This window comes from Lepidochelys olivacea (genome assembly GCF_965140295.1).
Source record: "Lepidochelys olivacea isolate rLepOli2 genome assembly, chromosome: 4".
Lineage (NCBI taxonomy): Eukaryota > Metazoa > Chordata > Testudines > Cheloniidae > Lepidochelys > Lepidochelys olivacea.
Genome location: NC_140414.1, coordinates 96,394,252 through 96,408,565, shown reverse-complemented (window position 1 = coordinate 96,408,565; position 14,314 = coordinate 96,394,252). Strand labels below are relative to the sequence as shown.

Here is a 14,314-nt window from a genome sequence, read left to right as displayed (position 1 = left end):
CGCCTTGCATATTTTATATAAAATATACATTTAAAAGCCTCTGCATTATAACAACATACTTAGTGGTACTTATATGGAAGTAGGCCAAGCAGTAGTTACCCAGGGAAGTATAACTTTGAATTTCCAGACTTCTGTGTGGTTAAGTTCTCAACCATAACTTTATAGTAATGTGTGTTTTTGTTTGTTTGTTTGTTTGTTTGCTGTGTTACAATAATGCCTTGTACTCACTCTAATGATATTCCAGTTTAAAGTAAAAATATCCACTGCTGTCTGGTTTGATGTAGCACAGAAATTAGACACAGTTCTTTTTAAAAAGCACTTTTAATTGTAGTTAAAATAGACTGAAATGCCATAAAAACTGATGTCATGGTCCAAAAATACTAACTTTATTTTGAACATCTAAATCTTCTCTTGTACTGTAAATGTTTATAGGTTATCATTAAAAATAAGAACAGTAGAACATTTTAGTGTAATTCATTAGCAGTAAAAAGAAAAGGAGTACTTGTGGCACCTTAAAGACTAACCAATTTATTTGAGCATAAGCTTTTGTGAGCTACAGCTCACTTCATCGGATGCATCTGATGAAGTGAGCTGTAGCTCACGAAAGCTTATGCTCAAATAAATTGGATGCATCCAATGAAGTGAGCTGTAGCTCACGAAAGCTTATGCTCAAATAAATTGGTTAGTCTCTAAGGTGCCACAAGTACTCCTTTTCTTTTTGCGAATACAGACTAACACGGCTGTTACTCTGAAACCTGTCATTAGCAGTAAGTTGATTAACAAGAAGTCACCCCATAAAAATGTTTCCTTTTATAATTGAAGTGTGTCTCACTATGTCTGTTGCATCCTCAGTGAAACAGGAGAAAAACCCTGTTTCCATTTCACTAGGTACTGTTACAAAAGTGAATTGCATAGTGCAAAAAGGACCAAGGCTGACCAGCATGTGAATTCAAGTTGTCTGCAGTGCAGAAGGTGTAATGTGCATGGTGGTCTTTTCAGAAAACTTTTAAATTGAGCATGTGTTAATGAATATAGATAACTTGTTCAGGAAGGCATGTGCAGTCCAAACTCATTCAGCATAATTCTCTGTTACACTTATGCCCGTTTACATCACTCCAACCGTGAAAAGAGGGACAGAAAGTAGGAGTAACAGCCCTCTAGAAATATCCCCTGTGCAACTAAAACTTCAGCGGGCATTTGTTTCAAGTTTGCAGAATGAAATTACTTTCCAAATTGGAATTTTGTTTTCTAGAGCTAACACCCCATCTCTTGCAATGTAATATTTCCTGTGCCCCGCTCCTAGGATAGACGGTGTATAGGGGAAGTGTTGGGGGCATTGCTGGACTGCATTGTTCTACAGCTGTAGTTTGCTTACTAGAGACCTGGAGGAATTATGCCTTTGAAATATTTAATGGTTCCTGGGGAGAACATGATGGGAATAGTCCCTTACTACATTTGCATGACAGGTCCATACTCCTTCCAAAGTAGCTATTCTGGAGAACCTACATCCACAAAAATACATTCCCACTTGTGGTTATCAGTGCTTTGGTAGCCCGATATCCGCTGTACTCCCCAGCACTGGAAGCCTCTGTACATGTGGGCTAAGAAGAAAACTCCCTGTATCCCCTTTCCACTCTAGTAGGCCTCCAAATGAGGAGGCACAACTTATCTTAGGCAACTACATTAGTACTTTTGTTGGTATAACTTATGTCACTCAGGGGTGTTAAAAAAACATATCCCTGAGTGACATAAGTTACACAGACAGACGCGCCAGTGTGGACAGCGCTATGTCGGCTGGAGACAGTCTCCCGCTGACATAGGTTCCACCGCTCATTGGGGGTGGTTTAATTATGCCTCTCTCCTGTCAGCATACAGCGCCTACGACAGGCACCAGCTTCCTCTTTTCCCTGGAGCTGCTCAACCCTGCTCCACACCCCACCCCCACCCCACCCCTTCCCGCAAGCCCCACCCCCACCCAGTTCAACCCCCTCCCCTGCATGCACCCCATTCCTGCTTCTCCTCCCTTCAGCGTCTCCTGCACGCTGCAGAACAGCTGATCGTGGCAGATGGGAGGCCCTTGGAGAGAGAGGGAGGAATTGGTCGGCAGGACTACTGGTGGGTGGGAGGCCTGGGGGGAAGAGGGGAGCTGGCTATTGGTGGGTGCTAAGCACCTGCTAATTTTTTCTGTGGGTGCTCCAAGGCTGGAGCACCCATGGAGTCGGTGCCTATGACAGCTACAAGGGAGATCTTACAGTGGCGCAACTGCATCGGTTCAGCCGTGCTGCTGTAAGGTCTCTAGTGTAGACATGGCCTTACTCTTTAGTCAAAGGAAATGACAAATTCTGAAGTATGCCTGTAGAATATATAAGCTCTGTAGACCACAGAATCTGATTCAAGGATCTGAAAAGTTTCCCATACACACTGAATAGAGCTTGTAAAGTATGGGAAGCAAATAGATCTTGATAGAGCTACTTAGTCACTAACTGGTATGGAACACTCAATGTCTGCAAGCATTGCCTAACAAGCTTGCAAAGTACACAGACACAGCCTGTATTTTACTAGATCACATGCCAGTCTCTTAGCACAAACTAAGCAAGGTAGTGTGTAGTCAGCAGATGGGAGGCTTCCTAAAAATACCCAGTTGCTGAGGTCATTGATAACAGTAGGGCTACATCTACACTGGCAACTGTACGTCAGTTCCCGTGGTTGTGCCATAACCTCCCTATTTTCCACATCTAAATCCCACACGCAAGTGTCTGAAGGTGAGTAAGCTAGCATGCTCGAGGGGGATAAGTAAGTACATGCCTTGGGCTGTGGCATGGTCCCATACCCATGCCAATGTGCAGTGTGGGGTAAAGGGCATGTACCAGGTCTCAAGTTTCAATTGTCCTCCCTCCCGCCCCATTCCCACAAAGCACTAAACCCTTTTCTGTGTGATCCTGACACATTCTATAAAGGTCCTTATCCCTCCTTGTCACAGGTAGTAGCGAGCTGCACTGACCACCTCAGAACAGCTTTCCACTGCACTCTTTTGATCAATACAGGTGAACATGGATTCTGCTGAGAGAACAGCCGCTTGGCCCACTGACGACTCCCTGATGCTGATCTGTGTGTGATCAGAGTACACCGTCCTCCATGACTTCTCCCGGAGCAGCAGGAACTTACATGTGTACTAGGAAATTTCACAGAGGCTGGAGCGGATTCTGGCCCAGTGCTGGGAACGCATCAAGCACAGAAGGGAAAAAGATTCCAACAGTTGCTCCAGGGGGCTCATTTGTACACGCCCCTTCTATGATAAGCAGGACCCAGTGCTGTAATAGGCTCCCAGTACACATCCTGAAGTGGCTCATGACCCCCTCCTCATCCCTGCTGGCCTCATTGTCCAATGGGATCCCGATGAGGACTTGGGTGAGGAGGCAGCAGGGACCGTGGAGGATGCCTTGGAAGACCTGGAGGACAAGGAGCATGTGATCCTGCACCTCTGTGTGTAGGAGCCAATTGAGGAAGCCCCACCTGACAAGCTCATGGACTACCCTGAGCCACGGCAGGAATCAGAACCCAAGGCTGGTAAGTTACAACAGACCCCTACCAATATTACCTCTCATTCTGGCGCTACATTCCTGATTTTAAGCCCAGCCCCCACTCTGCTTCAACCTTACATGAACTCTGAGTAAGACCTGGCTATAAATCAATGATTTTATTGATTTCTAATGAACCACCATTATGCATTTGACAGAAGCTATAAAACAGATTATTAATGAACAATTGTGACCCTGTGACTGTGCAATTCTCGGCCAGCATGCAGGCAGCGATGGCCCTAGGGTCCTGTGGACTGGGGGAAGGGAGTGTGTGGGCTTAGAAAGGTGCTGGTTGGGAATGGGACAGTATGGGAATTACAGTAGCTTGTTTAAAGTTTGTATCAGCTCTCTTTTGTCCCTTGGAAGATTACACAGTTGCAGTGCTTCTCCCTCTCTCCCCAATTTTACCATCCCCATACAAAGTGGAGCTGGGGGCGGGTTTGTGTGATCAAAGGAAGGGGACGCTTTGTTTTGTCTGAGGAAAAGCTAGTCCTTTCTCCCTTGGAAGATTACAAAGTTTTTACCATCCCTGTCCCAGCTATCTGTCCTTTGCCTGCATGTAGCCATGCTGCACATGGTGGGGGAAACGGGTGGGAGAAGGAGCCACTCTGGCAGTTGGATAAACAGAGTGTGGTGTTCCTTTGCTGCAGAGAGGCCAGGGGCTTGACGATCTGAAACTTCAGGGAACAAAATAAAATTGTGGTCAAGCCCTTGGTTTCAGCAAATTTCTGGCGTAGTGGGGGTTGAGATTCAACAGCAGTGGAAATCTGCTTGGTCCTCCTTCATAGCTGACCAAAACCCTCCATTCAGCAATATGTAGAGGGGTGTCCACTAGTAGAAACATCTCTCTGGCATAGATTGCCAGATTTCCTCCAAAGGACTGGAAAGCCATCTCTCTTTTCCATATCTGGTACCTTGAAAACTGCTATGGTCTCCAATTGTTGACCTTTAAAAGAAGAAATCTGCAAACAGGTAATGTAACCCCTGGAAGGAACTGCCAACTTCCCATTGATACACTATGACAATTTTAATTAACAGAAAATATTATTATATATATCTTACGATTAGTAGCCTCTGCTTCTTCTCCATGGGCTGCAAAAGTTTTCTGAGAACCAAAGATAGACTAACAGTAACATTCCTGGAATGCTGAAAAGTAACAATATTGTGGCCTTCCATAGCAAAGATATGTCATGTAGGGGAATTTCTTGGCTTCTTCCAAAGGGAAAAAAAAACAAAATGCCACCCTTGTCTTAGATTTGGCAGGACCTTCTACTGGTGAGAGGGAAAACATTCTGCCAGAAGGGCAGGAGCAGCATTTTAGAAACAGCAGAGGCAGACAGAGAAAGACCCTGAAGGAGCTGCTCATTGGCACACACACAGAGAACCAGGAGTAGTTTGAGCTCCTCAGGGCACAGGAGGATCAGGCATTCAGCAGGAAGAGACACTGATGAATTGGTTCACAGAGCGGGAGGCACACCATAGAGAACAGGAGCATTCCCTAATGGAGAGGCTGCTAGAACAGATGGCCGAACGACTTCAGGGACTGACTGCTGTCATGGCCACTGCTCCTCTCTGTGAACAGCGGCCACTTCCTTCTCCTGTGGCTAACGCCCAGGGTGCTGCTGAGGTGGAGCACCTCCCGCTCCCTGCAAGTGACCATGAGGAGCCTGCACAACTCCCAGGACCGCACCCTCCACTGGCACCCAAAACTTCTTGCAGAGGGACCCCCTGTAGCATCCAGTAAGGGAATGAGGAGCCTGCAGGAGTCCAAGAAACCCACCGTGTGCCAAGGATATGCGAGAGGAATGGTGAAAGTGCCCAATATATCTCAAAGAAAGCCACTCCTCATCTAATCTGGGGCAGAGACATTAGGGCCCAGTCCTGCAATTGACTAAATGTGGGATCACCATGGGCATTTCACTGACATCAAAGCGGGGTGGTCCGGGAAGGTGCACAATGCACACATTTTCAGGAACACCGGCATGTACAGAGAGCTACAAGCGGGAACTTTCTTTCCAAACGAGACGATTACAGTGAGGGATGTTGAAATGCCCATAGTGATCCTGGGAGACCCGGCGTACCCCTTACAGCCATGGCTTATGAAACCTTACATGGGACACTTGGTCAGCAGTAAGGAGCAGTTCAACAACAGGCTGAATAGGTGCCAGATGACAGTTGAATGTGCCTTTGGCGGATTAAAGGTGCACTGGTGATGCCTTTATGGCAGGTTAGACCTTAATGAGGACAATATTCCCATGGTCATAGCCACGTGATGTACACTGCATAATCTCTGTGAAGCTAAGGTGAAAGGTTTGCTCAGGGCTGCAGTGTTGAGGCAGCCCGCTTGGCTGCTGATTTTGAGCAGCGAGATACCAGAGCTATCAGAGGAGCCTGGAGGGGGGCAATTCGAATCAGGGAGGCTTTGACGCAACACTTTGAAAATGAGAACCAGTAACGTATCTCTCTGTGATTGGCGCTGCAATGTTACATCACATGTAGTTTTCCTAGGAAGGAATGGTGACATTTGGGGCCTGGCATTCCAGTAAGCACATGATTAAAATGCCTGTGCATGTATTGGTACTGCCTGCAATCTCAATTTGTAGGAAACAAATAAAGATGAGTTACCATTCGAAAACTTTGCTTTTACAGCACAAGAAACAGCACACACAAACACACACAGATGCTTGGTGTGAAAGGAGGAACCAGGGAAGGGCAGACTTTCACAGCTGTGTGTAGGTCCAGCTATCATTGTGAAAGTTGCACGAGGAGGTGGAGTGAAGGGGAAACCGAGAAGTCCTGGAAAGTGGAAAGGAATGTGCAAGTGGAGTTGGGGGAAGGGGAGGAGACATGGAAGAGTTCTGAGTGTGCTGCAGGGGAGGGCGGGCACAGATCTGCTCAATCTGCAGCATTATTAAAGACTTCAGCATCTGTGTTTGCTCCTTCATTACTTTAATCATCCGCTCAGTTGCGTCCTTAAACTCCTGCTTCTCTTTTTTGTCCTGCCGTTTGGCTTCCTAGCACTCCTTGTGTTCCCTTTTCTCTGCATTGGAACATTCATGGAACATGTCTTCTTTGCTGCGTCCTGGGCGCTTTCTTATCTGGTGGAGATGCTCAGCTGGGGTGTGGGGGGTGTTCCTGAAGGCCACATCTGCTGAAGAATAAGGGACAATGCACAGAAGCAGGATTGTTAAATTCATACACAGCATTGAAACATTTCAGTTAAATACACCTTTTGCAACATAACATGGCAGGCACACATCTCTGCGAACACCCAAACCCAGTGAGTGTTGGTGTGGTGGGAGGGAGGTGCTCCACATGGGGAAAAGAGCACACACTCTGCAAGGGTCATGGTGCGGCTGACTAGGGAAAAAATTATAAAATTCTGCCACACTTTTCCACAGGCAGGGGTCATTCTAGCAGATATCTCACTGCTAAGGGTAAGAAGGGAAATGAGTGTACATCTACTCCATGCTTGTGGCTTTTGCCCTGCTCCCTATGCTGCTCGCCTGTGTGCCTCTTTGGTCCCTGTACAAGTGATTGCTGAATGGTGCAGGAAAGTTTCCTACAATGGGGGAAGGAACAAAGCTGCTCTGCCATAGAACCTTCAGCAAAGGATTACCGAGTACCTCCAGGAAACTTTCCTGGAGATCTCTCTCTGGAGGATTCCCGTGAGATCTTGGTGTCCATCAACACCCTGTTCTGCCACACCGATTAGCTACATGGGGAAATGTCCAGCTCACAGAAACACAGTCAGCCTTCCACATTTCTATATCCTGAACCCACCTCCACACTACACAAACCACAGCCACTTATCAGGCGTCTCTTCTCCTGCTTCTTGCTCACCAGAGAGCAATTGCTGAGACTGGCTAGACACCTCTGGAATGGAGAACAGTTCCTGGCTGCCTGCCCCACCGGGCGACCCCGCTGGGAATTCCACATCGTCATCTAACTCCATCTCTTCATCAATAACTTCATCCTCCAGGTTAGGTCCTCTTTCTGCCGCCTCCAGGCCTGCCGAAGTATGCACGGGGCTTGTGGAGGTGGGGTCACCACTGAGGATAGCATCCAGCTCCTTATAGAACCTGCAGGTCTTAGGTGAAGCAGCGGAGCGATGGTTTGCTCCCTCGCCTTATGGTACACCTGCCTCAGCTCCTTTATCTTCGCTCTGCACTGCAGCATGTCCCAATCATAGCCCTTTTCGCACAAGCCTTGAGAAATGTGCCCGTAGGTATCCCAATTCCTATGGCTCAAGCACAGCTGTGACTGCACAGCCTCCTCTCCCCATATACTGATCAGATTCAACAGCTCTGCAGTGGTCCAAGCAGGATAGCGTTTGCTTCGATAACCCATCATGGTCACCTAGGAAGATGTGATGAGACCTCTCCACACTGATCCAGCAGGAAATGGAATTTCAAAAATTCCCAAGGCTTTTAAGGGGGAAGGGTGGATGGCTGTTTACCTGGCTGCAGGGCAGTAGATTTCAAACTGCTGACCAGAGTGGTCACAATAGGCATTGTGGGACACCTCCTGAAGGCCAATTAAAGTTATGAAATCAAGCGTGGTGTCTACACTGGCACTTTGTCAAGAAAAATTTAGAGGAAAAAGATATATGTCTCCCGTCGGGGTGGTTGTATTTTGTTGCCAAAGCTGGGCATTTTTCCTGACAAAAGTCACATCGCAGTGTGTACGCATTCATTGTTTTGTCGACAAAAGGCAGTTTTTGTTGACAAAACTTGGTAGTGTAGATAAGGCCTATGATTCCAGCTAAGATCATCCAGGCACACACTTGAAAGACAATGGAGAAAGCTGTTAGCTTTGAGGATCCTACTTTCTGTCTCCAGTAAATGGCAAACTTTGTTTTGCCAAGGCTGTGAATTACTGGAGCAAAGGGCTATACATTGGTGCTGGGGGTGCGGCAGCTTGAAGTGGTTTCCATTATATATGGGTTACAGTTTGGTTCAATGACAGGTTTCAGAGTAGCAGCCGTGTTAGTCTGTATTCGCAAAAAGAAAAGGAGTACTTGTGGCACCTTAGAGACTAACCAATTTGTTTGAGCATAAGCTTTCGTGAGCTACAGCTCACTTCATCAGTTGCATTCAATGGTTCAATGGCTCTCAGCATCCTCACTACACAAATTGTTCCAGCAGCCTGGGGCTATAATCAGTTAAACATGACTTGATTTCTGTTGAAGGAATCAATTACCAGCAGCTGATCAGGAAGTTGTTAGTGAGCTCTGACAGGGAGACAGGTTGATACAGTGAGAGGTCCTGAGGACGAATCTATAAGAAGTTAGAGTCACCTGGTAAGCCAGACTTATGTACAGTCTAAACTGTTCATTAGAACATTAGCATTTCAGAGAAAACAATACTCTGATTTAAGAAGGCTGTCTTGTCACTGGTTACCACTATCATTGCTCCCGGAGGGAACAGAATTGTAGATCTGGATGTAAATCAGATCTGCTGAAGTAATCATGGTTGATGCATAGGAACTACAACAAAGACATAGTCTGAGAATGGGAATCACATGATAGCCTGACCTAGAGGGGATGTGCTCGGTGAGACCAAGAGGAGTCCCAGATGTGGTTAACTCTGTAACCCTGACCCCATTTTTTTGACAGATTAGAGGAACTGACAAATCTCCATTAAATAAACAAAATGGGACTAGACAAACACTGATGGCGCTTTATTTGGCACATCTTTAGTTTTACTAAGTACTAAATAACTAAATTAAAATGTGTTAAGCAAACACAAGCTTTGAGCTTTTCAGCTCACGGGGCTACAAGTAGGAAGAGTATAGCCAAGAAGCAAATGCTTTATTCCCTTACTCATTCTTCCGATGTACATCAGATCAATCAAGAATTTTATTATTTTTATTGGTTTCAGAGTATTTTTATTGCAGTTTATATGCAGATAGAAATATTCCCTTGATTAATTTACCAAAGTAATTCATTCACAAAAAATGCAATTTAAGGAAAATATTGGAGGAGTTCACTCAGTCTCATGTGGATCTAATCACCTCAGAAGGAAAAAAGCTTGACAACCTCTTTCAAATAACTTATTTAGATTTTTAGATATGCAAAGCATTTCATCTGGAAGAAATCCCAGAAGGATTTTTCATGACTTATAACAGAACCTGTCACAGTATGTAAAGGGCTGACTTGATTTCCAGCAAGCAAGGAGTTAATTCCTTGTTCAGACCTGACACAGAATAGAATGAAGTAGCAGGGCTAGAGTTTGAAGGCCCAATCAGACACTGAGTAAATGATATAAAAATACACCTATGAGAGGCAGAATGCTTTTGTGAAGGCAAGAGTTCTACGCTCACTGGTCACAGGACTGAGTTGTAACTAAAATGGGTTGTTTCTGTATATTTTCCTGTTACGTTAAGCTATTTTGGTCTTTTGCTTTACACACCATCCTCAGAAGTGAAAAAAACTTGGGGAAGAATAACTTTTTTGCAAATCTTTTCAAACAAATTCACTGCACTGGGTTACAGTGCCCTTACTGACTGAAACTTATTACTATAGCCTTCCACAGGATTTTCTATGCGGACATGTAGCGAAGGGGAAAAACACAGGACCCTGTAGTTTGTAAGAACTTCTCTTTTCTTAATATAGATTGCAGACTATAAACTCACAAAGGGTTTTATCAAGAAGTTTAGAACCTTCATTTTCTGCTTAAGCTTCTACTTATAGGACAATTTTTATAATAGGGTACCATGGATGTGTTAACACAAGACATATCTTTAAGAATAGGATATAGTTTTTATAGTTTTTAAAGATCTAGTGAAGATTGTATCTATGCTTTTGACATCTGGAAAACTCTTTGACTAAAATGGTAATACTGATTTAAGATCATAGGGACAATGGCCTTTAATAAGCATTTTATAAATTAGATATAAAGGGAGTCTGAGATACCCTCTTCCTCAGTAGCAGTGAATAGACTTGTACTGAAATTTTTAAAAGTTTGGTTATTAAAATCCCCCTCCCCTCTGAAATTAATTTTGAGGCTGACTCCTAGTGAGAAATGTGATTTTAAAGAATGCTATTTGATTTAAAAAATATATTCTCCTTTGCAGGCAAAGGCAGGATCTGCCCAGCAATAGAGACTAGTTGTCTAAAATGAAAACAGAGAAATTTAGACAGCCATTTTAAACATGCAAGACAAGACTTTGATCTAATGACTGACCATATGGGACAATGCTGTTAACCTTGGAAAAATCTAACAGTTTTGGAAAAAAGAAAATGAATAACTTACTTTCAATAACTTTTCTGATCTTTACTGACACACTTGACATTTAAAAAGTCCACATTGATTCTGGTTGTACTTTCCCTGTTAAAAGTTGTCCTATCTCCCTCTCTACATCCAGATGGAAAATAAACAAGGTTTTTGGTTTTTTTTTTACATTTTTTGACAGTTTTCTTTGACACTTCCCAAGTGTGTCTTTTCTCTCTCTGGATGTCTAATAGTATATAAAAGTTCTTGCTGCATGTGAGCGCGTGTAGGTATTAGTAGGGCTTTGTCTTGATTGTCTAGTGTCAATCGCTCTATGATACTTTTATGGGGGGCAAGCTGAGTGGAATTTCAGTGCTGTTAAACACCTATGTCTATGTTTAGGTATATATACGTATTATATATTAGCCAGCATGTAATTATTTTTATAAAATACAAAAAATGTATCTCTGTATGTATATTTATATTTATTTCTGTAAAGAATTTCCTCCCTTTTTTCACTGTGGCAGAGATATTTGATCCCATAGTATGACAGGTTCTTGCTTAAAGGAAAGTGACTCTGTTTAGCAGTAGCTCTTTTTATTAAAGAAGGAGCTCTCTTTCTAGGGCCCAATCCTGCCCTAACACTGGTGTATTTCATATAATTTAAAACTACCTTCTTACATTTCTACACTCAAGGAGCATGTGAATCTTTTGGCTTTCAGGATTGGCATTCAAAGGGTATTCATTCTTTTGCTGCATGTACTGTTTGTCCAGAACTAACCAGTTATTTCTGTAGTCAATATGGGTTTATTGTGCATTACAACAAAGATTAAATCTTTACAGAATGTACACATTAGAGTAGAGAATAACCAGAAGTCTTTACTGCACCATTAGGTGATAGAACACAAAGCCTATGGTCAAAGATGTTTGTGCTCATGGCCCAACCAAAGAGATCTAAGGTATAGAGTTGTTGTACTGTAACAGGCTGAGTTTACAGTTAAGTGTTTTATTTGTATTCTGAGATGATGGGAACTTATTTTTCGAAACACTATACTGAATACATTATATATTTATACACAAAAAAAGAAAAGTCCCAGGGAGGCTACACGCAGGATTGACGCGGATCCTTCCTATTAACATGCCCTTCGCCCTCAGTTTACTGTGAGTGCTGAGGCTTAAATCTATGACCAAGCTGCTGGCTGGTCGCTTCTCCATGCGGCGCATTAGGCGGGCTCCCGGGATACTTTCCCCCGTTCTCTAGCGTATGAAGCCAATTCCCGTTAATTTTTGTGCCCCTCTCCCTGACACACGGCGCCACCCCGCAGAGTTTCTGGCCCGCCCTTGGCATCAGCTGAAAGGGACGGAGGTCCTGGAACCGGGTGAGACTCGGGGGCTCTGAGCCCCCCCCCCGCCGCGAAGCTCGAGCGAGCAGTGCTTGCCTGAGCCGCCCGCCACTGGGATCCGGGAGGAGGGGGGCCAGGGCAGAGGCGTGGCTGGAGGAGGAGCAGGTTGGGGGCGGCGGTGGCTGTGCGCTCCCGGCTCTCTCCCTCCTGCACTCGGCTGCTGCGGAGCTGTCTGGGCGCGCGGGAGGCTGGTGGCCGCGCGGGGAGCGGGGAGCGAGGAGCGCGGCGCCGGGGAAGGCGCAGCGGCAGCATGAAAGGCTCTTACCTGGCCTGGGAGCTTGCGGGCGCTGTGCTGCTGCTGAGCTTTCCAACAGGTGGGACTGCGCCGCGTGGTCTAGCCGCTGCCGGGAGGGGGGTCCGCGCTACAACGGCCCGCGTCGTGTGCAGGGGGAGCCGGTGCGCCGCTCCCAGAAGCGGGGAGGGAAGGGGCAGCACTCAGCAGCTGCGCCCGCGGGCACTTGGGCTGCGCAGTCGCCGGTGAGGGGCTAGCAAAGCTCGTGCACCTCAGCTTCCAGAGCAGCGCTGGGACAGGCAGGGTGGGTGGCAGCGCAGGGGTGCGTGGAGGCGTTTGTGGAGAATTGCAAACAGTTATTTCTGGTCATCTGCCTAGGAGCGCGGGGACAATTTGTGTGTGGGGGGAGGAGTGGGGTACTGAGAGCCATTGACCAAACTGTAAACCCGGCACCCCTAGTTCAGCACCTATGCCTCTGCCTGGGAAGGAAGGTGCGCCTGGCTTTCTTACCTCACTCCATTGATAAAGATCGACCAGGTCGCCGCGCCAGCTGTGTTTATTGTGAAAACTCTGGCGCTGCAGCGGTTCACGCAGAGGACAGGTTCCTCGCGTTGCTTAGCGGTCCCTCCTGCTACGGGGGGCCGGGTATTTGTTGCGTTGCATTGACCACTGGCCTGAGTTTCAGTTGCACGAACTTTGGCAAGTCCTTGCAGAGCGTGTCCTGCCAATGAATAGCTTGAGCGCGATTTTTGGAGGCGCGTGAGCTCTCCTTGCTGCCCTCCAATGCCAAGTCTCGTCATGCTCCTGTAGTGCTTCCTGAAGCCAGGCTTGCACTGGTTTTGGAGGGGGAAGCGCGGTAGCCTGATAGCTCCTGCAGTGTCCGAATGGGCTACTGTGAGGGAAGCAGAAACAATCACTGCTCCCGAGCCAATGGCAGCTGCATTTTTTGGTAATACAGTATTTCCTATTCAGGCGTGCGAGTCTGGCTACCACATCCAGGAAAGGAGTGTTAGTACTTAATGCACCTTTTTTGTTTCTCAGAGAACTATTATCTGTCGGTGGGGGAGGGGTCTTGCATCTGCCCGGGTTGGGTTGTTTTGGCAGTAAACTATCTCGTAATCAGTACAAAGTGTCCCTGTGGTCAGATGGCTGTTAAACAGTAGAAATGGTAACGAGAAATACTTCCAAGAGGAGGAGTCCAGCTTCCAGCAGCAGAGGCGAAGGTGTAAGTGAAATGTAGTCGTCAGGGATGTCACAGGTTTCATTCTTTCTACACAGATGATTTTGAGGGCACTGTTACATGACTGTATTTAGTAGAGCATCTCCTAGTCAACCTATTTATGCATTTTGTCAGTCTTGTGAGAGACAAACTTTTAATCACCTGTTCTTTCTAAGTTAGAATACCTGTCAAGCCCTCTTTTAAAGGAGGCTTTCTAGTTCTTGCACTGGGCTTGTGGATTTTTAAGTCATTTCACTCATGCTGTGCCTAGTGTACTGGAGAACTGAGTTGATGGTACCGATGGGACAGCAAATATGTATGCTCCTCACTCTGAAACCTGTCATGCCATTGTCATTCTAATTTATTGCCCTCTTTTGTTTAGACAGGTCACTCAGACTCAGGCATTTAGCAATTCCTATCACCTTTATGCCGAGTTTTAGCTTAAATCTGCAGGTAGTCCTGCTGAAATAAATGGGGCAACTTGCAGTAGAAAGAATGTACTCAACATGAAAAAGGTAGCAGAATCAGTCTCTGCTCTACGAGTATGTCTGTGAAACCTGAGGAGTTGCCATCATCCAGATTTAGATTGTATAGAAGGTCAGGCAATGTCAAACCCAACTCAAGCTACTGATGACAATCTGTCAGTGTAGTAACTGTGATATATCAGG

General features: G+C 45.7%; 1 protein-coding gene across 1 annotated transcript in view; it reads left to right on the top strand.

The window, feature by feature from the left end:
• Positions 1 to 12,383: 12,383 nt before the first annotated feature.
• Positions 12,384 to 14,314, top strand: part of KIT (KIT proto-oncogene, receptor tyrosine kinase) — a 77,600-nt gene continuing 75,669 nt past the window's right edge. The window contains exon 1 of the mRNA XM_084626421.1: positions 12,384 to 12,509. Within this exon, the coding sequence (XP_084482547.1) occupies positions 12,446 to 12,509 (64 nt within the window). The 5' untranslated portion in view covers positions 12,384 to 12,445. The remainder of the gene's footprint in view (positions 12,510 to 14,314) is intronic.